This window comes from Antedon bifida, chromosome 1, assembly GCF_963402885.1.
Source record: "Antedon bifida chromosome 1, ecAntBifi1.1, whole genome shotgun sequence".
NCBI lineage: Eukaryota > Metazoa > Echinodermata > Crinoidea > Comatulida > Antedonidae > Antedon > Antedon bifida.
This window is the reverse complement of record NC_136226.1, coordinates 8,674,727-8,701,334: the sequence shown is the minus strand read 5'-3', so window position 1 is coordinate 8,701,334 and position 26,608 is coordinate 8,674,727. Positions and strand designations below refer to the sequence as shown.

Below are 26,608 nucleotides of genomic sequence, written 5' to 3'. Positions count from 1 at the left end.
ATTTTCAAATTCAATAATTATGCCATATATTGTGTTATGATACCTTATAGAGCCATAGTAACTAGTTATGTCACAAAATAAAAGGGTCGAAATATGGCCGTTTTTCGAAAATTTTCCTGTACTATAGTACAGGTTATTTTTTGTAAAATGCCCAAAATATCCACTTTTTCAAATTCAATAATTATGCGATAATATGACCATATATGCGCATGTATTGTGTTACTATTATCATCTTATAGAGCTATAGTAACTAGTTATGTCAAAAAATAAACGGGTCGAAATATGGCCGTTTTTCGAAAATTTTCCTGTACTATAGTACAGGTATTTTGTCGAAAAATTGCCAAAATATCCACTTTTTTAAAAATTCAATAATTATGCGATAATATGGCCATATATGCGCATATATTGTGTTATCATCATCTTATAGATCCATAGTAACTAGTTATGTCAAATAATAAAAGGGTTGAAATATGGCCATTTTTCTAAAATTTCACTATATATGCGCATATATTGTGTTATCTTATTTTCGAAAAATGGCCCATCATTATTATGTAACACCTAAATAAATTCCTGTCTTTTGATTGGACATTATTACCATTATTTATTTTTGTGTGTAAAGCGCTTAGAAACATTGTATTGGGCGCTATATAAACTACCATTTTATGTTTAGCGTTGGCTTATCAGAAACTCAATCACAATCAGAATTATTGCACTGTTAGTAGTACTCAATAAAATGACAAAGAAGATTTATATATTATTTGAAATATTGGAAATTCTAATTTTCTAATTATGGTAACTAAGTTACTATTGAATTTAGTGAGCATCTATACAAGTTATCTAAGAAATAATAACACGACAAAGGCTTGGCAAATGTGGCCATTACAAATATCACACTTAAGCTCTGTCTATCAAACTTTATATGACAAAAAAAATGTGATATGCACATATATGGAAACAATGATGTCATATCACTACCATATCTATTTTAGTCAAACTAATTTGATAGTGTAGACAGAGCTTTACTAAAACTGAACTAGCGGTCTTTAAATTTACAATATAATATATTCAATGGAGATGCTGTTATGATCCTACACTTGTTTGTTTGAACTGTCTTAGGCCCTGTAAGAAAACTTTTCTAGTCTGCTCCATCATCTGATGATAAAGTTTCAGGTCCTCGTCTTTACTTTTCATGGTGCTCTGCAGGGCTGCTTTCAGGGCATCATTCTCGTCTATTTGAATTGCTAACCTGAAATAATTTATTTATCAAAGTTTATTTATTGAAAACATTTATTTACAAAAAAAAGGCTCTATCTTTTGGAAGAATTAAGTTCAAGTTATCTTTATTGTGTTTTCACAAACATGTATAAAAATAAAATTGGTTGCTGGTTATAAAACAGAATAAAATAATAAAAAACATTAAAAAAGGCATATAGAATGTGACAGTAGTAATACTGTATATCTAAAAGAAAAGATTCATTTTGTGAGATATCCATACTTAGTGGATAATATTCGAATGCTAAATGAGCAACATTTTATCATTAATATCTAGAACAAGAGCTGAAAAAACCCACCCACTGCAGAAGGAACGGAAGTTTTCAATTTCAACAAATAAAGTTAATATCCTCACCTGGTCTGCAGTTCTTCTAGGTTCTCTGTAGTTAACTTGATATCTGCTTTAAGAAGCTCTTCTTCCGTTTTTATTGCTGCTGTGAGGGCGTTTTTTGATTGCGTAACTCCCTTGCGACCAGATTCGATTCTCATCTTACCTAACTGTTTCTCAAGCTGTACATTCTGTCGTTTTAGTTCTTGAGCTTGAGAATGTGTATCAGCTTGATTCTGATTGGCCTCTTCCACTCTAAACATATGATAATTACATCAAAATTAATTACAGTAGCAAAGATTTATCATGGTACAGGCATACTTTCAGAAGTATACAGTTACATAAATATTAACTGATTTGGGAGATAAAAAATGCAAAATAAAATTTAGACCTCCTATTTCACAACCCTGGGTCTTCCACTGTTACTCACTCCGTGGTCATCTAGTCAGCCAGATATGGTATATTGAATTTCCCTTTTTTTTAACGTGCCTTGAGCACTCTTGAGTGGTATGTGTGCTATATAAATCCATATTATTATTCCAATTATTATAAGTCCAATGATGGTTCTCCATAGGTTTCTATTTTGCATAATGGTCTCACGATTTCTGGTAGTATGGTAGTATAGCCCTGTGTCTTCTTGGAGCTGATCAACATATGTCATGATAGGTCTTTCCACATCCCTTTTCCACTGTTACAAACATGGTCAAAATAGTTCAAACGATCCCAATGAGGACTATACAGTCTGAAGAGCACACAAAAGCTACAGAATGACATATAAAAATTAAGTTTTCAAGTACTACATACCGTCTCTGTAATACTGCAACCAGCTCCATCAATTTTTCTCGCTCCACTTCAGCAACTTGACTGAAGGATTTATATTCTTGACATTGCCGTCTTAACTCATCAACATCCAATGCACTGTAGAAAAGTAAAGTGTGCTGGGGTAGTCAAGTAATGCTGTACATTTATCGCATCAAAAATAAATCAAAACATAGAGGTTGATGTAAAGCTAAAAAGATTAACAATTTTAATATTAACAATAGCTGTTTATGAATCAAACATCAAGACAATTACATAGGACAAATATGGAAATCATTACCTCTTTTTAAATTTTAGCTAGATGGTGTTGGGTGGTAATTATATTGGGGTCATTGTTAGTGCTGGTAGTTGTCTGAATAGTTGATTTATTTAACTTACTTTGCACTTAAAGGCCTAACAGATGTGGACGATGGCCTTCCTGGACTGTCTATGCTTTGTCTTGAGGTACTACGTGCACTATGCCTGGAACCACTTCTAAAAAATGACAAAAAACACAATTGAAAACGATATTTTTTCATAACAAAATATATACGATAGTTATATAGTATTTTGTATTTTAATGCACTTTCTACAGTGTTCTACAGTGAAAGCTGTCTCAAAGCGCAGTGGACTAGATGCTACACATGTCATAACTTTCATCTCTCCGCTTTCATGACATTCAGTTGTCATCAAATGACATTCAATCATCATGCCAATAATGGCATACATGGTAGTATCAATACCACAATGCACGATTCAAAAATAGTTTGAATACTCGGGCTTAAACAAATTGGATGGATTTATGTGCCAAAATTATTGATCACACCACAATAGTGGATAGCACTAACCTGGAGGGAGGTACTGGGCCACCACTGAAATGTCCATTTACACTATTGTCAAAGGTCACAACCTTTGTACCTGTGCCTGGCCTTTCTACTTGGCCTGAGGATGGCCTGCTTCCTCCACGAGATGGGGGACGCTCCATAAAACCATTCATGCTATGTCTTTCTTCTTGCTATGTGAACAATCATTATATTATAACTTTTATTGGACAAATCATATACATAATATGTTTAGGGGCTGAAATTAGTTTTAACTATTTTTGAGCCCTTCCTTTGATGTATTATGTTTTATTTATGTTACAATGTTTATACTTTATATTTTTGGGTAAATAAAAGAAAGAAAGAAATATGCAGTATCCAATCCAGTACACACTACATCAAAATAAAAACAAAATAATTAAATTGAACTCTAACCTTTAACCTCATTTGATTAATTTCATCCTCAAGATTGTGAACTTTTTGTTCCTTTTCTGCAACAATTCTTTTCAACTGTTCAACAATGTTCATGTCGTGTTGGTTTTGTTGATGCAAGAGTTGCTGATGTTGCTTTTGCTGTTTCTTTTGTTCTTCTTGTTGTCTGTGTGTTTCATTGTAAACTTCATTTAACTGACTTTGTTGTTTCTGTATAAAAAGAAAAATAAAGAAAGAAATTACATTAATAATTGACAGGCATAAATGTGTCTTCGTTTGAAAGTAAAAGTTTTCCATTAAGTTTTACCAATAACGCTGATTTCAACTTATCATCATGTTTTCCTTTTTCTATAAATCAATAATTGATACAAGACAAGAACACCTTCATTTGAAAGTCAAAGTTTTCACCCAATTCCCTGCACTGTATCTCCATATATATCCAGTATCCTGTACATACTATAACAGTACTGATAATCAGTTGAAGTATTAATCTGCAACTTACCAATAACGCTGATATTAACTCATCATCATGTTTTCCTTTATCTATAAATGTACTAATTTGTTGCTTTAGAGACTTTAGTTCATTTGCCAGTACTTTGTTTCTAGCCTTTGATGCGTCCCATTTCTCTTTTAGCCTAGAGTAGTCCAACTGTAAGGCTTTCAGTTCTTCATTTGCTTTCTGTTTAGAAGATACCAAGAATTAGGAGTAATGGTAATGATATATATATTTCACATTCATAAATAACCTTTTTTCCTACTTTACCTTTTTAAAAGAAAATTAAAATCTAATAAATATACCCTGCAGTAAAGCTTGGTCTACACTATCAAACTAGTTTGACAAAAAAAGTGTGATGTTCCCAAATATGGTAGTGATACGCTTAAATATGGTAGTGATACGCTTAAATATGGTAGTGATATGACATCATCATGTCCATGGGCACATCACCCATTTTTGTCACATAAACTTTTATAGTGTAGACAGAGTTTTAGATTAGCAGTGAAATAAATGAATAAGGAACACATAATGTTATAGAAAAGAAGCAGAAAAAACATTTCTTAGCTTACAGCCTGAGCTTCTTTTCGTTCTTTTTCCATTTGTCTGATTTTTGTACGATTTTTATCAGCAGTTGATGAACTATGGTTGCTTTTGAATGTCCTTGCGGAGACAATGGATTCAGATTTGTCATCCGGGATATCCATCGTCATAAATTGGTCTTCAAGACTCATCTGCGTGTCTGATCTGGTAGAAACAAAACGCTGTTGATTTAACTGACTTTCAAGTTCAGTAACCTGTAGATAAATGTTTTTAAAAAATGTATTTACTTGATTATAAACAGAGCTAGTAAGTTTAAATAATCTGCAGAGTATAAAACAAAAGAAATTCATCAAAAATCTAAGATTGTGTACAGTATCGATCTTCTGAAGGATGGCTTGATAGCTCTTTTATATTGACCTGAGACAGGGACCATTTATCGTATATTTGATACACAATTAAAATGTTGGTTTTGTCCAGTGTGATAATACTCGTCAAAAGCAGTTTCCACTGTATATATACATCATAGAACATCACAATTTCACAGAGTAGTGCTGAGAAGATACACCTAGACAATAATATGAATATCACTTCTGTTTGTTGTGCTTTATTGCAGAAAGCATCCAAAAAATATATTGTGGTGACGCCAATGTGTTAAAGCATTCAAAAAATACAAACCTTATTTTGGAGGTTGAGTATTTGCTGGGCCCTTCCACGGGCTCCACCCTTGCTGTTCAGAAGTGCCTGCACATTGGCATGTTCACCCACTTCTTGAGTAAGCACTCTGTGAGCAAGTTTCAATTCCTGCTTAAGTGAGCTGGTTTGATTTCGATACTCCATCATCTTAGAGGTAGTTTGGTTGAGTTTTTCTTGAATCTGTTTCATTTCGGCTTGTAATTGTTCTTTCTCACTTGGTTCTTCAAAAGTTGTTAGTGCTTTGTAGTTGCCATTTGATTCATTTAGCTAATATAAAGCAGTTCATTAAAACAACTTTACATAAAATGCATTAAAAAATACACACACAAACGCATACAAAATAATGTTTAAAAATTGTTAAAAATCATACCTGTTTCTCGGTCTCATTTAGCTTTTTAAGAATTTGTTTTACTTTTGTTTTCTCACTCTCTAATTCTGATTTCATTTCTCGGTTTTTCTTTGAAAGATCAACAATCTTTGTCGCTGCAGTTTCACTGGCTACACCGCTTCCTGTGGACAAATTTTTGTTATAAATTGATGTGGGTGAGCATCTATATTTGAAAGGAACGCTTATTATTTCCCAATTGCGTTGGGGTAAGGGATTAAAATACCTGCAATTGCTACCCTTTCACTTTCTCTTTGCTTCTTTAGTCTTTTAATTTCATAATCCCTCTCACTCAAAAGCTTGTAAAGACGACCAGATTCATCCTTCAATTCCTAAAAAAGATAATAAATCATAAAATCATGATTAGAGAAAATGTCTCTATTCTCCAAAAAATAAAACTAATACAGTACAACACCTACAGTATAAAGCCTTGTCTACACTATCAAACTTTATGTAACAAAAAATGTGATGTCATACCACTACCATATTTGGATATACCACTACCATATTTGGGCACATCACACTTTTTTTGTTGAACTAGTTTGATAGTGTAGACAAAGTTTTAAGGAGACACCTTCGGGACCCAATAAATTATCTCATTATTAGGTATGGTTGGCCATTGTGTAGTGCATTTTAGGCAATAATTACTAAAAATCTTACTCTAATCTGTTGGTTCAGATGAGTGTGTAATTCCTCATTATATATTGCAGTATCTGGTATACCTTCACTAAGCTGTAAAATAAAACAACATTGATTAATATAATTGAATTTCTGTACAATTTTTATGCATACAATTATGTTGATATTGATTTCATTCAAATACAAAAAATTAGAAACAAACATTTAACATTCAATCTCAATTCAGGTGACACCACTAAAGCTCTGTCTAAACTAACAAAAAACAAACAAAGGTTGGTGTGTCCAAATATGGCCGTGATATGCCCCATGGTAGTGATATGACATCATCATTACCATATACTGTATATAGGCACATCACATTTTTTTTGTCAAAGTTTGATAGTGTAGACAGAGCTTAAGATTAGTAAAAATACTCAATCCACATTTGCTTGGAGAGTTCAACATAAATCGTTCAAAATATATTATCCAATTTGTTATTGCTATTAAATATCAATTTAAAAAAAATCTATTTTTGAAAATAACATCTTGCATGGATGCTAGTAAATATGTTATGTCAACTAAATTGTATGTTCAAATTTTACCGATAGACCTAGGTCATCTCCAATGTCAAGACCAACTTGTTTTGCATCTCCTTCAGCGGTGTCATCCGTTTTTTTCTTTTTTTCTTCCTGTCTTTGCAAACGACGTTGCATTTTCTTTTGTTGTTGATCTTGCAGAGCTTGAAATTGTTGACGTAATGTTTCATTTTCTGACTCCATTATGATTATAAAACAGGTTTAGTAAACAATAATTCGGACAAACTTGATTTCCATTTGCTCTGAGAGTAAAAATCAAAATAATGTTTAGGCTTAGGCATAATTAATAATAATTCTGGAGTATAAAAAAAGTGGCTAGCCTAATTAATTTCTATTTGGCCAAGTAGGCTAGGGCGCCCCACTAGGTTACTAGATAAATAAATATATACAATTTAAATGTTTGTGTTCATATATTTATATTATATAGTCGGTACATCCCTTTCATATTCTTAGCCTGCTAGGCCTGGTCTATGCAAGATTTCCTCCCCGTGTAATCCCTTCTGTTCTGACCTTTTCTTATTCGCTGCGCAACAAACAAAAACAAAATGAGAGGCTAGCCTTGCCCTTGCCTTGGGGACTAGGCGGCAATAAGAAATTCCCCATGTTAAACGTAACAAAACGTTACAATAATATTAAATATATTTCTTTTATTAGATCATAAACTGTAATGCCGGATAATTGGTTACATAACTTACCACTACCACACAGAAAAACACAACAATGTTTTGTTTTGTGAGGAAAATATTTTTGGCGTTTATATTCTCCGTGGGAACGCAGTATGTTGTAAAACATAAAATACACGGCCCAAAACGAATCAACACGATTCATATTGTATACAGTAGCTAATTAACACCGGGTCGTTACTAGGATAATAGGACTAATAATAAAATAATTAAGGTCTATAAAAAGCAGCTTTAACCAAAAATAAAAAAAAAAAATAATTTTCTCGAATGCATCTCAATCAAATTATTAAATACGTGCGTCATACAATATTCTTCATGCTTGAAATTAAAATTGTATAACCGTAAATGCATTTAATAATGACTAAATCCAGTTAATATTCATTCCTGATCTACTATATTACTAATCCATTTATAATTATTTATGAATAGTCGCGTATACGAGCAAGTGCCCCACATTATTCACGACTAAATGTTATTGCAATTATTCCAATACGCCTCCGCAAACTAAGTGGTTCAAATTAAATAATTTGATATATTTATAATGATTGGTTTGTAAACGAATATTGAATACTAAATTGAAGCTCGGTACCCACTGGGGCAGCGCCGCAACGTTGAACCACCAATTAGCGACAGTTCGGACAATCCATCGCGTGGCTCCATCTGTTGCATTGTGTTTGCAATTATTGTACTGTAGGCCTAAACATTTTTACTCTTCAATTCCTTCTGGATTGATGAAAAGGATTTTTAGCGTTTTGGGCCTATACCTAATATCTACTGAGGGTAGATTTTAATTCGTCATGATTTGAATTTAGCCTACAGTTAAAATCCAATTCTCTGTAATGCTACTAATTTTTAAAAAACAATCATACTGTCTATAATTTTAAACAGTATGTTTGTGGGTATTTAATAAAAGCATTAATTCCCAGGGATGCAATGAGGTTTCGACTTAATAAGTGGGTTAATGAATGCGAAAATACTGTACTCAGGCCGTAGGCTTGAAGATAACTTGGGCTGTCTCTATTACAAAACCGATATCGGAAGTACAGAGCATAAAAAAATGAATTTAGATTTTAATAATCAATATTGTCAAACAAGTTATGCATTTGAAGGCAACGTATTCCACATTTTGAATATCATATTGTTTATAGTGTTACGCTGGTGTAGGCCTACTAACCATTGACGCATTAGCGCAAAGCTTCAATGTGAAATGCAACGTCAAAGCGCAACGTTGTGTAAGTTGATCAATCACAAGCGATGGATTATTCGAACTGTCGCTTCATTGGTCAGATCGTTTGCGTTGCGTCTACGTAGTAGTGTTGCGTCCTTTGTGAGAATCAACCGTAAAATATTGGTTCCCAATTGACGTAATGCAATTCAACGAAGTTATAGGCGCAGCACGCAGGTGAGGGCGACAGGCAGTTCGGATGATACTCATCGTAATTGGTCAAAAATGGATGCTGTGCGCTTACGTCCTGGCCTTGCGTCCGAGCTTAAACATATCTTCCCATCATGATTTTTTAATTTTTTTAATTTTTAAACTCAGTAGGCCTAAGTGAGTACTGCGAACATGCTGAAAATTGGTTTTACTTTTTATTCGAATTATAGGCCTAAGTAAAATGCAATATTTTCCACCCTAATATATCTCCTAATATTATTTTCATAGAAAATAACTAATCTTCTATCATCTATGTTAGCAACAATCACCATAGCAACATAATAACAATAAATAAATAATAACAATACCGATAATCTCTTCTTATATTGACAGTATTAAACTGTTAATTCAATATATATTTTTCCAAGAAAAACAAAGCCCCTATTATAGCTAGTGCATCAACAATCCAATGTCTTAATACAATATAATGATGGTATATCGTATCAGATTTCCGCAACTTACAATATAAAGTATTGATATACTATACCGTAGTTGATTAATGTGTAAGATACTAGAAATAATAGAAGCCATCTATTAGATATTTTATTCAAATCTTTCTGCAGTCGGTCTGCTGTTCATTTTACCTTATAACAATGCTGGTAATATCCGTGCTAAGATGCCGAACTTTGTAAGTTCAAGACCATATTAATTAACGCGAGACGCGGAATATTACAAAGACGAATAATTGAATTCAATAATATTTAGCTATTCTCTTTAACCATTCTCTAAAATGTGTAGGTACTGTATATGCATTCCATCATAAGGTATTTAACCATTCTTTAAACAATGTAGGAATATATGCATTCCATCAGAAAGTATAGAACATCAACATTACGATTTAATGAAAGTCATTTTGAATAAAATAGAATAATAGTTAATATTTTTAAAATTATGGGCCTACAGTAGTACATTTAAGACGTAGGCTACTCATAGCACTACCAAGTTATACTAACTAGGCCTTACACCTTATGAAAAAACAACAAAAATGCAACATTCGTTCCACTACTCGGAACACAGGTGGCGGCGTACAAAGAGTTTTACTTTTTTACACGACTCACAAACTTCATGCACTATGTCTAATGTTTGAAATAACATAGGCCTATATGTACATATTGTTTGCATTGGAATTAAGACATTTTATACGAATCAATACAGGCTACTTCAAATTATTTTCGATTATTTCAGACGTCTTGGTGCAGTATAAAGATGTACACAAGTTCAATCCATTATTTTTCACCTGGAATTATTTACATGGCAATGAAACACGTGCCTGTAGCAGCGTTCTGAAAACTGAGAGCGCGTATGCCTACAAACATGGAGTACTGTACGTGACGTAATCGTGACGTACTCAAGTACTTCTTGGAATATGATGACAATCTAAAGTATACTGTAATTGTTTTATTTATGCATGCTTAGGCCCTATTACTATAATAAATACCCTTAAATTGTTAGTTTAATAGTCATATAGTCATATTAATGATAATGATTACGGTAAGTGTTACTCAGCTCTAAATGGTGTTGTTCTTGTCTTATGCGAAGATTGATCACGTGGTTAATTCTTTGCGAATTGCCATTTAACAGAAAGATAGTTAATGGGCAATCGTTGACTCAGGAGTTTCTAAGAATGGTGACGTCACTGAACATTGTGTTTCTATTGCTTTCATTGTTTTCTTTCCCCTTCTCTCCAGAAAATTGCATTTGGTGGAATTGTCGCTATCCAATTGAATTTGAACAACACCAATCAAATCCCCCAGTATTCTATATTTCAACATGGGCGGCTTTTCCTCATTCTCACAGAATTCCTAATCTTTATCTTTTCTAAATTAATTAATTATTTAATATATTTTCAGAGGTTTAGACTTTTCTGCTTTTTTTATATTTATTATACCATATAGGCATACTTATTTATGTATTTCTTAATATTAATATGAATAGTTTGCTGTAAGAATGACAAATTAAAAATATTTTTAGATATATTCCAGAACTATAAGGGTTCATGGGCTACGATGGTCTATTAAATCCGCAATTATTACAATCTTCTATAACAAGAATCAATAAATGCTATATTTTTCAGATACATACAAGGATGCAGGTGTTTTTTAATAATCTTTGTAAAGTTCCTTTAAAAGACGACTTAAGTATTATGCTTTATGACATTAAAATATTCTATAAATAGCAGATTGAGTTCTGAAAGGTCATGAAAGCCGAACACGCAGCCGGACAAAATACGTTTCAATTCGATTTACAACGAAATACAAAAGATATGATTAATCTCATATAAAAAACGACAGTTAATCGTAAGTCCTCATATTATGTCCGTTATATATACCGTACTAATTCAACCCCCCGTGATCCTTTTAGTCGTTCCTATATTTTGTATCAATATTATATATCAAGATTACGTGGGCTATATAGAATGTAAAAACATAGATCAGTAAAGTATAATAACGGATTTATATTCAATTATACGTAATTCTGGAATTACAAGATGCTTTTTCAACACACCTGAATTCTGTTTATTTTAATAAATCCTAAATAGTATAAGCACTCACTAAAAATTAATAGACAAACCGTCGAAGGCAATACAAAAGCTAATCTACAAAAACATTCATTCAGGAAGTAAAAGGGTATTATGGATTTTGAGAAGCAAATACAGAGTAACATTTGCATGCGAAACGTATACCTTAATGTAATAACAGGAAATCATCCTAAACGTGCTATTAATTAATAGTTAACAGATTATAGATTTATTGTATATTTATAATTTGTGTTTTCAAAGTAATCAAAGCGCAGTGTTGAATGGATGTAAACCCCTGTCTACACTATCAAACTTTATGTGAAAAAAAATGTGATGTGTCCATATATGGACATGATGATGTCAAATCACTTCCATCTTTGGGTATATCACTACCCTATTTGGTCACATCACACTTTAAGTCAAGCTGTAGTTTGATAGGTTATAACTCCTTCATAGTACCACCAAACAGTGCTCATTCGTCTGTCAAAACGACAGGGGCTGCGATGAGATGGACCAGTACACAGGTGTAACCCCCTACTCTTCCAAATGATGGACTTGGTTCTTCAAATTGCAAACGACCTTCAGTTTTAAAGTCCGTAATTATCCGAGAAGACACAAAAACCTTGGTCGAGTAGAGATTTGAACCTGTGCCAATGTATGGCTATGGTTTGCGGCGCCCAAAATTCAGAGAAATGAACACTTATGTTAGTTAAATTGAGGAGTTAAGATATCGCTGAGGTACGCAGAACGAATTAGAGATCAGTTCATTGAGAAATACAGACATACAAACACTCAATTTGGGATTGGTTCATTTTATCGTGTTCCTGATTGGCCTAAACTTTACTGCCGTACGGTACGTCAATGGTGTAGCAGCCACAGCGACACCATATGACACTTTTGATATGCGCGTCCCAAATGATGAAATTCGTTGCTTCACATACTGTTTAAGCTTAAAGGCCAATTTACACAACAGACGAGCGGTAACGGTAAGCGGAGAACCGCGTAACTTGTCCCACGTAGAATCTGTATCTAACCTGAGCGGAAACCGCCCGTCCGGTCCGCGTTGTGTGTAAATGGTCATAAGGAATAACATTGTTATGACCGTTACCACTCGTCTGTGTAAATTGGCCTTATATTAAGCTCTGTCTACACTATCAAACTAGTTTGACAAAAAAAAGTGTGATGTGCCCAAATATGGTGGTGATATTCCCAAATACGGTAGTGATGACATCATCATGTCCATATATGGGCACATCACATTTTTAAATGCTTCTGTTAGTACTTGTAGATAGCATTGTTTGTTATTAAAAATTAGGAAAATCACTTTTGTATCTTACTGACCTCTCATTCTTTATGCTATAGGTAGAAATTAAATGATTTATTATTTATGAAATATAGATTTATAAATCTTAATAAATTTTTAATTGTTTTTTTTAAATTTTAAATGAAAAAAATGTTTGAATTCAAGCTAACTGTGACCGTAAATCATTAAAATAAATGACGTCAGGAAACTTGTCAAAAACTCTCAAACGTGTTTTAAATGGCAATATAAATATCACATAAGGTCAAAACTCATTTAAATTTGACGGGACTTTAATTATTAACTCGTTAACAGTGTTATGACATTTGATTACATTTACCGCTAATTAGAAAAGCTGCAGCCCACTCATCATGGTAATTATTTCGATTTAAGTATCAATAACACGAATACACGAACGATGGACTCCCGACAATCTAGGTACGTTCGCCTGTTTGTAATGTAGCTTGTACTATTCGTTGGTAATCGAGTCACCTTTCATTAAACATACAACAAGACGTGATAATTTCAGAACTCGTATACTATAACGAATAATACACGGAATACGCGTATTATTAATAACTTGCAAAAATACACGCGTATTCCGTGTATTATTCGTTATTACCTTTCATGCACATTACATTACATTGTGTGAGATGATTTCCCGAAAAATGGTAAAGAAAGAGTTTAATGGTGAAATTACAATTTACTCTTTCCTGGTTTAATCTACTAATTCTGATTATAAATTAAAAGTTTTAAATAACTCCGATGAAGAAAGTCTATCTGGTGGTGAGTACAGAATGAAGCCGACAATACATGACTAAACTTCACTTCAGTTCAAGGAATATTTTTTAGCAATACGATGTTTAAATGTTATTGTCAATTTGGATGTCTCATATCATTATTATACAATTATTATAATATATACGGTATATTATACAATATTAAGACGTTTTATCTGTTAAATGTTATTACTTTATTATTACTTAATGTATAACATTGTAAATTTGCGTTTGTGGGTGTTTTTGTTTGTTTTGGGTGATGATGCGTCTAAATGTCTTGCTATTGAGTTAATGTTAGCACTCAAGTCCAGTAAAACGATTTATGACGTCATACAATATCATACGAGGCCTATATCACCAACCACATACTTCTCAGCCTTTTGCGTCGCTTTAAACAAATGATGAAAATGAGTACAAAATTCTAGAATTACCTGGCAACCGTTTGTAAATATTTACTACGATTAATAATTCTATCAAAACATGTGTTTATGCGATATAGAGACACTCAGCGTGTTAATTGCTACACTTGACCACTTCTTAAGTGAGTGGAGGAAGATTTTGTATTGATCTGTTGTACACACCGTATATATTCTATATTAACGTGAAAGAGATGAGATAAGCAAAATTGATTGTAATTACGTTTAAAAACACTCAATTAAAACAACCATTGGTCCGATATACCCGGTTGAGTTTACGGGGTGCTTTGAATATTTTCAAAGGTCAAGACTAATCAACCAAAATAAATCAACTAAATCCTTAATTAAAATCATAAATAAATAGAGCATACATTTCATAAATGGAAATTTAATTAAATTATTTTTGATGAATTTCTTATTCTGAACATATTTAGATGACTACCGTCACGAATGATGATAATTTACAGTAATGAACACACTGAAATTAATGGTCACGTGTCAACATCATTCCTATCATCTTTAGTATTATATCATTCTTGTGTGGATATTTTCTGATATATTTATTGAAATGCTATATTTTATCTTTATGTAATACTTGGTAAGAGGGTTACACTGGCTCTTGTGTAACCCTTTTGTGTTTCCTGCCACTTACTTTGTAGTTGTTTGTTTGATGTTGTTGTTTTATGATTGGCAATAAAGAATAAGAATCATCTTTAGTATCAACAACATTTCTATCATCTTTAGTATCAACATCATTTCTATCATCTTTAGTATCATCATCATTCATATCATCTTTAGTATCAACATCATTCCTATCACCTTTAGTATCAACATCATTTCTATCAGCTTTAGTATCATCATCATTCATACCATCTTTAGTATCAACATCATTCCTATCATCTTTAGTATCAACATCATTTCTATCATCTTTAGTATCATCATCATTCATATCATCTTTAGTATCAACATCATTCCTATCACCTTTAGTATCAACATCATTTCTATCAGCTTTAGTATCATCATCATTCATACCATCTTTAGTATCAACATCATTTCTATCATCTTTAGTATCAACATCATTCCTATCATCTTTAGTATCAACATCATTTCTATCATCTTTAGTATCAACATCATTTTTATCATCTTTAGTATCAACATCATTCTTATCCTCTTTAGTATCAACATCATTCTTATCATCTTTAGTATCAACATTATTCATATCACCTTTAGTATCAACATCATTCCTATCATCTTTAGTATCAACATTATTCCTATCATCTTTAGTATCATCATCATTCTTATCACCTTTAGTATCAACATCATTCCTATCATCTTTAGTATCTACATCATTCCTATCATCTTTAGTATCAACATCATTCTTATCACCTTTAGTATCATCATTCCTATCATCTTCAGTATCATCATTATTCCTATAATCTTTAGTATCATCATCATTCATATCATCTTTAGTATCATCATCATTCCTATCATCTTTAGTATCATCATCATTCCTATCATCTTTAGTATCATCATTATTACTATCATCTTTAGTATCATTATTCCTATAATCTTCAGTATCATCATCATTCCTATCATCTTTAGTATCATTATTCCTATAATCTTTAGTATCATCATCATTCATATCATCTTTAGTATCATCATCATTCCTATCATCTTTAGTATCATCATCATTCCTATCATCTTTAGTACCATCATCATTCCTATTATATTTAGTAGCATTATTCCTATCATCTTTAGTATCATCATCATTCATATCATCTTTAGTATCATCATTACTCCTATCATCTTTAGTATCAACATCATTCTTATCACCTTTATTACCATCATCATCATTTCTATCATTCTAATAAAATCATCTTTCCTATCATCTTCAGTATCATCATTACTATCATCTTTAGTATTATCATCCTAATATTCCGTATCCACATAACAATCCCCTTCAATCATCGTCATCATTGCTATCATCAAACTCACAGACACCATAAAATAATTCATCTTATCAAACTACGATATGAATTAGATACAATCGATCTATTTACAGAACAAGCGGGGGCGTTACTAATAGAAACTATCATCTATAAAACCAGCCAAATCACACACGATCGTTCTCAAATAGGGAAGAGAGCGTACCCAAGGAGTTCATCTACCTGTACAGATCGACGCAAGGAGATTGCCTGCCTCTACTTATCTACGCAAGGAGCCTGCCTCTACTTCGAAAGCTGCGCAAAGAGATTTCTTAGCTCTACTTCGAACTGCGCAATTAGATCGCCTGCTTCTACTCAGAACGCACAAGGAGATCAGTTAGTACTATTAACAGAGTTGCTGAAACCCCCATCTCATTTACTTCCGACATATCAACCGGTTTTCTTACTGTTTTGAAGGAAAAAGCTGAAAGATGATTACAAGTTATCTATTCCTTGTTTTTGTTATGTTTCATATTGTTTGTTGTATGCCGAAAACTCAACAACATAAGGTAAGAATTTTGTTTCGTTTGTTTACTTTTGTTAGCCCTGGTATCTAAGTTTAGTTCTCACTTAGACGCAACACAAGGACGTAAGCGCGCTGTATGTAATTTGACCAATCATGACGCGATAGATCACCCGAACTTGTGATTGGTCAACTCGCTTGCATTGCGCCTACCTTGTTGCGTTGCGTCTAAGTGGGAACGAAGCTTAATGTATACTGTATAGCCTCTGTATAAAAAAAGCTATATTATCATCAACAATATGACGCGTGCGTACAAAAACGCGTATATCAAATTTTGCACACGCTCAGAAAGTTGTATATATGGCGGTGGTGTCCATTGCTTGTCGGAGCGTAATGGTATCTAGGGATCGATGGAAAACTTGCTGCATCCCACGATGGTAATCAAATATTGAATTACTGTTTAAGCAATTAATGTGTTCTCTCTACATTAAATAAACATTTCTACATTAAACAAACATTTTGAAGAATTTTGAATGTCACGTTTAAGTGCACGATCAAAGAATAAGTGTAGAGAAGCGGCAATGTCTTAATGCAGTCGTCATTATAAACTTTAAACAATCAATATTTATTGCTGTATTGTTATAAATGCACTGTCACTCCGTATAGTTAAAATCTGAACACAATTATGAGTTCTTTATATTTTATACATATGTCAACTATTTTCGACTTTCATAGTACATTTTTAGTATACCCGTCCAATTTATCTAGGACCTACGCATACGGTGTTGATCACGTAGGTCATAAGTCGTCGGAAATCGAAAAGCTCCCGAATGCATGCCTCCCCCGAATAAACACATTCTAATCTAAACCGACAAGTTATAAATCTGATCACTTATCTTACTAATTAATTGGATAAAGATAAGCAAATTGAAAACAAAATCGCCCCCAACCAGTATCGGATTTTCAAAATTTACACCCTTTCATTAGACTAGTACTTTTACGATCCATTGGATAGAAATGTCCTTCGCCATAGCAAGATGGAGCAGCAGATCTAGTCTGTGTTCCCGATATTTGCACGCGCAGCAAACATTACAATTGATATAATATTCTCAGCAAACATTTAAATAAACATATATTTACACAATTATCCTGACGAAATATCATTGTATTCCGAAAGCTTGGTAATTTTCTCTGGCTGGTCACTTTTTTTTCTTTTGCTATTATATTATTTCTTCGACTGTTTCAAATAAACGTGAATGAAATGAAAACAAAAATATGTAGACATATCGAGATATAGCCGTCGTTAAAGACAGCATTGTCCTTTCTTTACTAATTTTCCTTCGAATTCATTTACAAAATCATCATTACATCTTTTAAAAAAGGTTTTACTTTTCAATCGAATATACAGTAATGTGTGAATAATATGTTTAATATCATGATAACGTTTAAAACATTTCAATCTACATTTCATTCTCGGGAAAATTGTATTATTATGTTATAAAACTGAAAGTTATACTGTTACAGTTAGGTATTAATCTTTTTTTCCGTTAGATTAACAAACCAGACATGCTCGAACTTCGGAAGCGGAGTGATTTTCATCCGTCTGAAAGAACACTTGGTAAGTGGTTTTAGCAGAGTTTATCTTGTTTATCAAAGTTACCTTGAATTATACGCAATAAACATGGTTCATGTAGCCTCACAGGGGACACTTCTATTGGAAAGGATTTTATGTGTTTGGAAGTAACGAAGGGTAATATATGTTTTAACACATCAAATCTCTATTCAGGGGACACTTTTGGGGGTTCCAAAAGTGCCCCTTGATAGTGGCTCTTAACGATCCATCAAAAAGCATGTAGGCCTACATAAAGTGAAGTGAAGTTGAAGGACTTGAACCCAGGATTCTGATATTGATAGCAAAACATATGATGCAACTATACTACTTAATATCGATCTGTTAAAATATATCGATAGTTTTCTGGAAAAAATGAATCTTAAACGAATTGTTCAGTTCTTTTGAACCTTGATTGAACCACGAAAGAAAAGTAATCAATGATTGATGAGTGGTGTACCGCACGCATTTCGTTTAATGTGATTTTAATATACATGTACAATAATTTAGTGTTATATATTATAGTGGCCATTCTAAAGAAATATAGCACAAGAGGTTGAGTATAACACCTTCCCATCTAAGGTTAAAATGTCGTATAAATATTTATTGTAATAAAACAAGTAAAACATTAAATTTCTAAGCTATCAGATATTAGAGTAATATAAATAATACCATTTGTTTTAACGATTTGGGTTGAATTGATAGACCTACATTGTCCCCCAACATGAAAACTAAAGATGAATAAAATCAAACCTTGCATAGGCCATTTTTTAGTTTAAATTTTTAAATAATACTATTTGTTTTAACGATTTGGGTTGACTTGATAGACCTACATTGTCCCCAAACCTTGAATAGGCCATTTTTTAGTTTTAATATTCACTCAAAACAAAAATCAAATAAAAGATTTCACTTAAAAAGACCAATAAACAATTAAATTTAAGCCAAAAAATCGTTATCTTGCGGACAATGGGCTTCTGGTCTGTTTCAGTTACCATTTTTTTGTGAATAGATAAAGTGAATAAATATTATGGGACATTAGCAAACAAATTGGTTCTTTTTTTAATCCAATAACGGCCAAAATAATTTTACATAATATACGTAAACAATATTGATTTCATTGCAGTTTTAGTTTTATTCTATGCTATTAAGATACCACCAGTGCACAAATTTTGATCTTAATTCAAGAAAGTCCTCATAAAATCTAATCTATACAATAAATTAAAGGCATTTAAATTAATCCTGCTCATTCACGCTAATACTGTAGTTGAAGTATATATAAAATAAATGAAATGGTTGGCGGAGAGAGCGTAGGTGAACAAATTGAAAATACTAAAGTTACCGATGCTTGATTTTGTATCTAGATTGTTTTGATATGGTTGGCATTGAAGGGGATTATTTGTACACACCCACAGAAAGAAGGAGGCAATGTACCGTTTATTTCATAGGCAATTTCATGGACGAGTTAGTAGAATTTCGAATAAGACAGATCGATATACCATGCAATGGTAATAAGTTACAGGTAACATGTTTGAAGATATTTTTCTCAACACTGATCTGATATAAATCAGATACAGAACTCCTTCTTTCCGACACACCTTTTCAGGGGACACGCCCAATAAGGGACACTTATCCGAAGGCGTCCTCTTAATGCTTATAAATAAGAATAAACTCAATGCTGGTGTGGGAATCGCATCCCCAGCCTGGTATACTACCTGGTAATAATACCTGGTAATACTACTACCTACCTAGGCCAACAAACGTACGCTTCTGCTAATGACGGAAAATTAAGAGTGAGCAAATACTCTTCTTGTGGTACTTAATTTCCTGACATTTATAAATTGCTCCTTATTATAATATCCAATACTGCTTCTCAGTAATAATAAACTGTAATCACATGATAAAATAAATGTAACTAGGCCTATATTGGTGAATAAGAATTATGAATAAGAAAATGCTTTTCTTTGGAATCATGAGTAGAGGATGAGGAATGGTCGGGGTTCAAACCAAGATAATTGGGTTGCGGTCTCGAAACCTTCAGATGGGGGTTTGGGGATTTTAATAATGTACGGTGTATAGTAAAATACCATTCTATCATCTGCATCTATGTTGTGTATTAAACTATCGTGAATATCTGAGTTGTTTTAAAGCCATCGTTATCGTCCTTATTCTACGATTTAGATATTCGACGGATGGAAACTCGGTGGTGCTGTATTTCCATCAGAAGAAGAGCATGCGTACTCGATGGAAAACCGACAGTTTGAAGCTTGTGGAGAAGATTCCGATAGCGTGTTTATATCGTCACAAAATGTAGCTATGCTATCATTTCCAACTAACATTGGCAGTTTTAAAATCACATTTAGGACAAGAAAAAATCCAAAACGTGAGTAAACAATAGTTTTATTCAATCAGACACTGAGTGTACTACTACAATTTCAAGTGTAGCGTGATGCTAACCAACCAATCACCTTTACTTTGCGCTTTTTAGCTTGTCATGCTATGGCACCTGACTCCAGCGGCGAATATGATTTGTTGAATTATGGAGAGAGACGGAATTGCACTTTTTTGGTAATCTACCCAGTGACAATCAGCATAATTCAGATGACGGTTGGAGATCCAAGTATCGAAACAAAGTTAAAGGTAATTCAATTGTTTTAACACATTTTGGACCACAATGTAAACTAATTTAGTCTGTACTAACAGTACTTGTGCGGAATTAATACTTGGCAGAATCAAAGACTTTACTTTCTAAGATCTTTGACAGAATACAGAGAGCACAGAGAGAGGGCGGGCCATTTAATTTGGCCCATATTGAAGATATAGATAACTCGAGATTTTAATAAACCAATTTTTTTTGTTTTGTTTTTTTTACATGAAACTCAATAGACACTACCTATTGGTATAATTATTAATAAAAACATGGAATTCAGGACAATAACTTGAACATTCTGTGCAAAAAAGCATGTAAATGGGGCAATAGCCTACTTGACAAATACTACATAATTATAATTGTAACATGTTGTGGTTACTTCTTCAGTGTTTCAGCGAACCAGATCAAGTGCAGTTTCTGGAAGGAAATGGTCTTGACTATGGACTCATGAGAACAGAACAAGTGATGTGTGGATCGACAGAAACGGTTGAAGTCCAGGTTTGTAGACAATGGAATACTATACTAACACCGTGACGTCACACACTTAAACTCCAACTTATCAGTTATAGTAATTCAAACATTTCTTTTTGTATATCCAAGCATTGTTAATCTATATGGAAAGTTCTAGTGAACACAAAACTAGAATAAATGTATGCAGGTATCATGAACCATGTTGCACAAAACAGTTCAAGAAAACAGGTCGAACATAATTCAGTTCTATCGTTGTAATATCGTCTGCTCAAAACAAATATCAATTCAGCAACGTGTTACTTTACTGGTTGTTACAATAATTAAGAAGATTGTCTTTATATTTTACATTATTTATTACTTTTAGGATTATGAGTCGACTAATGACACGACGACGGCCGCCGGAATTGTTTGTAAACGAAGTAAGAACAATAATTATAAGATTTACTGATTATTATCAATAATGAGGAAATTAAACACTTAAAAAATTGTTTTCCTCACATTCCTTTGAGTCTATTCTATAAATAATAACGACAGGTTGTAATAATTGTATAATAGGTGTATTTGAAGCAATGAAACTTAAATGGCTAGGTGTTTGGCTGATAATTGAAAACGTGTTTAAGAATTAACGATCACAGACACGATATAAGTGGCCTAGACGTATTGCATTTTGAAGAGAGAGAAATAATAATAATACAATGAAACTAAAAATACATTATTTTTACCACCTGTCACGTAAATACTAATGGGGTAGGTAAGAGTTCTCTGGATACATCATTTTTTGTACAAGATAAATACTGTACTAGTTTAAATAAGATGGTACCGTAATCTATATCTAAACTCTCCAATACGATTTTTGAGTCCTCGAATATTACTAAAAAATACTCGATAAACACTCGTGTGTAAGATGTTCAACATAGGCATCATTATTAACAATGAAATTCAATCTTGGCAAGTACACCAAGTTAAATTCATCCAGACTTTAACCCCAACAATGATGGCCTGCTAAACATGTACATATTATATACACCAATCCACCCGCACCAAGAACACGTCTACATTGTATTTTATACTAAATTACGTAACCATTCGTATAAATTAATCATGCATAACGGATAGTAACTAGCGCCATCACAAGTATTGTATCTGTTGGAATTTTCATATAAAACAGATTAAATGATATGACTCCATTAAGATAAAGAAAATATTTGTAAATTTTTTTTGTTACAGGTGGTCTGTCTATTCCACTGCAGTGTCAGAGTTCAACTGTACGACTTATTTCAAGCGGGCAGATGGAAAATCATGTACGCATCAAGTTTTCCAAACTTTCTCCATCGTTCAACGAATGTCTTTAAAAACTTGATGGAAAGTTTTACATATTACATCGGGTGAGGGCGGGCTGCAGTTTTTAATCATGGACATTGATTTTGTAAATAAAATGAAAGCTTGTGTTTATTGTGAAAAAAAAATAGTAATGTAAAGTTGATTATACATGATTTAGAATATTACATGGATTTTATAATGTGTAATTAACTAAAACGCTTGTCAAACTGTAAAGTAAAATATATAGGTATGTACATATAAGAATAAAGAAAATTAAACGAATAATACGAGTTTTGTTCATTGCAAAATTAAACATAATCTGAAGACAAACAATACAGTCTGCGATGTATGCGCCAGGCCAGTATGCTGGGCTAAACATTTGAGGGGGTGATATTCACGGATGGGACAATTATGATATCACCATGGTGTGTCAAAAGAAAGAACGATCGAGTGCCATTTAAGTGCATTTTAGGTCGGAAAAAAGGGAAATGGTTCCTGAATTTAGAATTTCCTCTTCTTAGGTGAACATTTTTAAGCAGCGTTCGAACCATTCTCCATTCTCCACTTAACTATCATATTTTCAATCATTTCATGGGCGGCTGATAGGGGTGAACATGATGAGGTTCAGATTAAACCTGATGTCCTCTTTTACATTATTATTTTCAAAATTTAATTTACTAAAAGCTGAATTCGATCATTTTTAATTAAGGCTATGTTATCACAAATAAGCCTAAACCTAATTTATAAAAAATATTTTGAATGTGCTTGCTAGATAAATTGTTTACATGCCTAATTCAATTACTAATTAAACGGTGCTCTAAAAAGTTCGAAACCCTTCTTGTGTTTAGGTCAAACACGAAGGGGGAGGCGTTTTATCATCCGGTGCTACTATTCACTCGAATACAGTTTAGCTGTACTGATAAACAAAATTGATGTTCTGAAATCTAAAGATAAGAGGAAGAGGACCATAAAAAAGGAAATTTTATGCCCCATGGGATAGCTGCCAAGCGTCCGTAGGACCGCTACTATACTCATGGGATTGAACATCGTGACCGCGTGGTGGCGTTCTGGCTAAAAGTCGTCATTGATGTGAGCATTTGACACCAAAATCCAGATATTTTATTTATAATTAGTATTTTATGATTTCTATGATTACCTTAAAACGTCAATGTTGACTAAAAGCGTGCAACTGTTCGCCTTTCTCAAAATCATTATGACAAATTTGTTTACTAATTATATCACTATGGTTTAATATAAAACATGCAAAGAGGCAGCATGTATAATGTATAATTTTATGTAAATAGTCGATTTTGTAGAGTTTGTTGTACAAATTGCACGTTAAACCATTGTATGAATCATAGTATAGATTTCACGTGTAAGTGTTATGTAATGTTTGTACATGTAAATAGTCGATTTTGTTGAGTTTGTATGTACAAATTGCACGTTAAACCGTTATATCTATTATATCTACTGTATGGATTCCTTCCAGATGTAAGAGTTAATGTAATATTGTACATGTAACGATTCTAAATGCAACGAATTTCGATAACAGTTCTTCATTTGTAACGCTTCTAAAATTGTAAACACAACGTTCTTCTTTTAACAACTTTAACATCACTCATACTAATAGCTTAAATAGTCACACAGTCTAAATTCATCAATCTATATTATATTGTCGAAATCTAACATGTGTTTAGGACAGATTTCAATTGCAAAACTTCAAATCAATGTAACTGAATTAAATGTTGACACTTTTCGTATTCATTACAAATCATCAGTCAATAATAACACAAACAAACAATGTGATGCCAACAAGTTCATCTGATACCCAGTAACTGTCAGTGTGACGAGGGATGTTCTATTCCCAGCCGTGTCATACATACACTGTCAATTAGTACTGATTGTAGCAGTAAGGTATCGAATGTCACTGTATTACGTAAGGGGGTTTGCTTTGAGAGAAAAAGGCTCCCAGACGAGATACCCAAGGCACTGTGTGGCTTGCCCATTTTGACCCGTTAACAGATGTTGGAGATTGATGTGTTACGAAAACATTGGAGACATGGCTTGAAAGTGGAGTGAGATGTGACATAGACAGCAGTAAACATAAACACATAGTAGTGCGACGATGGGTCGGGCTGGGGGTTGGGATCTTATTTTAACTCGGATGGGAGTGTTAGACTCTTCATACGTGAGGGGTAAAGAATAAGTTTATACAAGAGGATTTTCCAACAGTCTTATATTAACTTTATTGTTTTAGTTAATTTCTATTTCAACACATGCCTCTTGATACGATATAACTTAGATTTACTGATGTTAACGTTAACGTAATGTGTTAAAAACATTCTTTCTGTACATTGACTTGAGCAATGAACTGAACGAATACAAACTAAAGAACATGTAGGCCTATTATCGTTGGCAAAAAAGATATCCGAAAGCCGATCAGTTAAAATCTCTAGATTGATATTTTCAATAACGAGGCATCTGGATTTGATTTATAAAGTGTTGGAAAGGAGGGATATTAAAGGAAACAGTTCAAAATCGACCTGCACAACCGAAGTAAATCTGCTCACATTGAATTCTCAGGAGATATAATAAGAAATAAGGAGGCAGGCAGGAACGGTACATTTAATACCGCCCTCTACAGCATAAAAACTTTTCACCTAGTTTACTAAGTCCGTCATCATTATTATCAGACGATAAGTTGACACACATGCGTGTTTCCGATGTTTAAGATCACTTTCATCGTGTCACTTGCCTTGTTAAACCGGGAAGCGGGTTCGGTGTGTATTGACAATACGTGTTCCCTTATCAATTAACATTAATCAGAAGGTCAACTTTAACTCAATGGCAGATGTAGGCCCTGACAACTTTGAGATTTTGACTAAATTACAGCTTTAGATTATGCTCTTATCACTGGTAACATAAGACTGAGCCTATACGTTTTGAAACTACCTAGTATTGAATTGGCCTATACAAAATACCGGTGCCTCATTAAAAGCAAGGCGGGAAAGCAATGGGTTGGTAAACAGACGTTTCAACCTATCAATACACAGTCATGGATGGCACCACATAATAAGAAATTCAAGATTCAATACATTTGTGGTAGAAAACTAAGTTGTAAGTAAGCCATAAACTATAGTTTTATGAAAGTATTTTTTTTAAACCAAAATTGTAACCAGCAGAAGAAAAAGTCCTAAGGGTATTCTCCAATATGAATGATATGGGAAGCTAAGAACGTCAACTTCTATCATCGGTGTTACAAACTGTAACACTATAATGATTATTTTCTCATGATTGCTAAATTAATAGCCGTTGTTATCTAAAATTCATAAGCGGAACCGTGGGATTTCCACACACACACGAATTAATTTATGGTGGAATAATTTCCCATGAACTCATCAGTTAGGCATACAAATTACAAACGCGTTCCTTCCTGGTTGATTTTCCTGGGTAACAACAAATGTTGACGCCCTCTCTTATGCTGATCGATAAAACCCGATTATTTTAATCAGTTAATGTGTATTATATATATCTTTTTCATCTTTTGGAAACACTGTACAGTATTATAAAACTGATCGCAAAAATCTAAATATAGTTCAGACACACAACTTTTCAAAATCTTGTCTAAGTCCTAATTCTGGCGGACTGACCTTCTGTTCAGAAGATGTTCTAAATGTCCATTAAACGTCGATAATCCGTTGCCTTAACCCATAATCCATTCTTGCAATCATTAATCCTACGAATTAAAATGGATTACTATTATACTTTAATCCCCTTTATTTCTTTCTACTGAATACCAGCCGTAAGCCAACTCAATTTTTTTTAAATTTGTAACTTTATTTTATATATTTGTTTAAATGTTGACTGATTCAAATCCTGGTTAAATTTAAAGGTAAGTGTCTATTGTTTATTATTATAAAATATAATCGGTAAAGCAGATCGAGCGTCGTGAAATACTTAAGATCTTATAATGTTATATTATATGAAGCTCGTTATGCACTAC

General features: G+C 33.0%; 2 protein-coding genes across 3 annotated transcripts; one reads left to right on the top strand and one right to left on the bottom strand.

Annotated features, from left to right (window-relative positions):
- Window positions 1–395: 395 nt before the first annotated feature.
- On the bottom strand, window positions 396–7,747 carry LOC144853516 (coiled-coil domain-containing protein 13-like). 2 transcript variants are annotated; one of them, XM_078711220.1, is made up of 14 exons: window positions 7,675–7,747; window positions 6,986–7,221; window positions 6,426–6,497; window positions 5,992–6,097; window positions 5,751–5,890; window positions 5,363–5,647; window positions 4,717–4,941; window positions 4,154–4,330; window positions 3,655–3,861; window positions 3,247–3,413; window positions 2,798–2,890; window positions 2,405–2,518; window positions 1,628–1,855; window positions 396–1,246 (listed from the first exon to the last, which is right to left on the bottom strand). In XM_078711220.1, the coding sequence occupies exons 2-14, from the start codon at window positions 7,160–7,162 to the stop codon at window positions 1,081–1,083; spliced, it is 2,157 nt and encodes a 718-aa protein (XP_078567346.1). In that variant the 5' UTR covers window positions 7,163–7,221; window positions 7,675–7,747; the 3' UTR covers window positions 396–1,080. The 2 variants fall into 2 exon arrangements, with proteins under 2 accessions (XP_078567346.1, XP_078567339.1); XM_078711213.1 differs by having other exon boundaries at window positions 400–1,246; window positions 2,798–2,893.
- An 8,394-nt stretch (window positions 7,748–16,141) lies between these two features.
- On the top strand, window positions 16,142–22,859 carry LOC144853505 (corticotropin-releasing factor-binding protein-like). Its single transcript, XM_078711202.1, has 8 exons — window positions 16,142–16,604; window positions 18,110–18,176; window positions 19,529–19,686; window positions 20,346–20,547; window positions 20,653–20,804; window positions 21,202–21,312; window positions 21,650–21,704; window positions 22,513–22,859. The coding sequence occupies exons 1-8, from the start codon at window positions 16,527–16,529 to the stop codon at window positions 22,635–22,637; spliced, it is 948 nt and encodes a 315-aa protein (XP_078567328.1). The 5' UTR covers window positions 16,142–16,526; the 3' UTR covers window positions 22,638–22,859.
- Window positions 22,860–26,608: the final 3,749 nt, after the last annotated feature.

Bases quoted from the DNA above. Each gene is read 5' to 3' on its own strand.
- LOC144853516 (XM_078711213.1), bottom strand. From the start codon at position 7,162: ATGGAGTCAGAAAATGAAACATTACGTCAACAATTTCAAGCTCTGCAA. The intron at 6,098-6,425 runs GTAAGATTTTTA...TATCTTTTTTAG, and splicing joins ATCTGAACCAACAGATTAGA to GAATTGAAGGATGAATCTGG. The intron at 3,414-3,654 runs GTTAGAGTTCAA...TTGTTCACATAG, and splicing joins TTAATCAAATGAGGTTAAAG to CAAGAAGAAAGACATAGCAT.
- LOC144853505 (XM_078711202.1), top strand. From the start codon at position 16,527: ATGATTACAAGTTATCTATTCCTTGTTTTTGTTATGTTTCATATTGTT. The intron at 16,605-18,109 runs GTAAGAATTTTG...TTTTTCCGTTAG, and splicing joins CGAAAACTCAACAACATAAG to ATTAACAAACCAGACATGCT. The intron at 21,705-22,512 runs GTAAGAACAATA...TTTTTGTTACAG, and splicing joins CGGAATTGTTTGTAAACGAA to GTGGTCTGTCTATTCCACTG.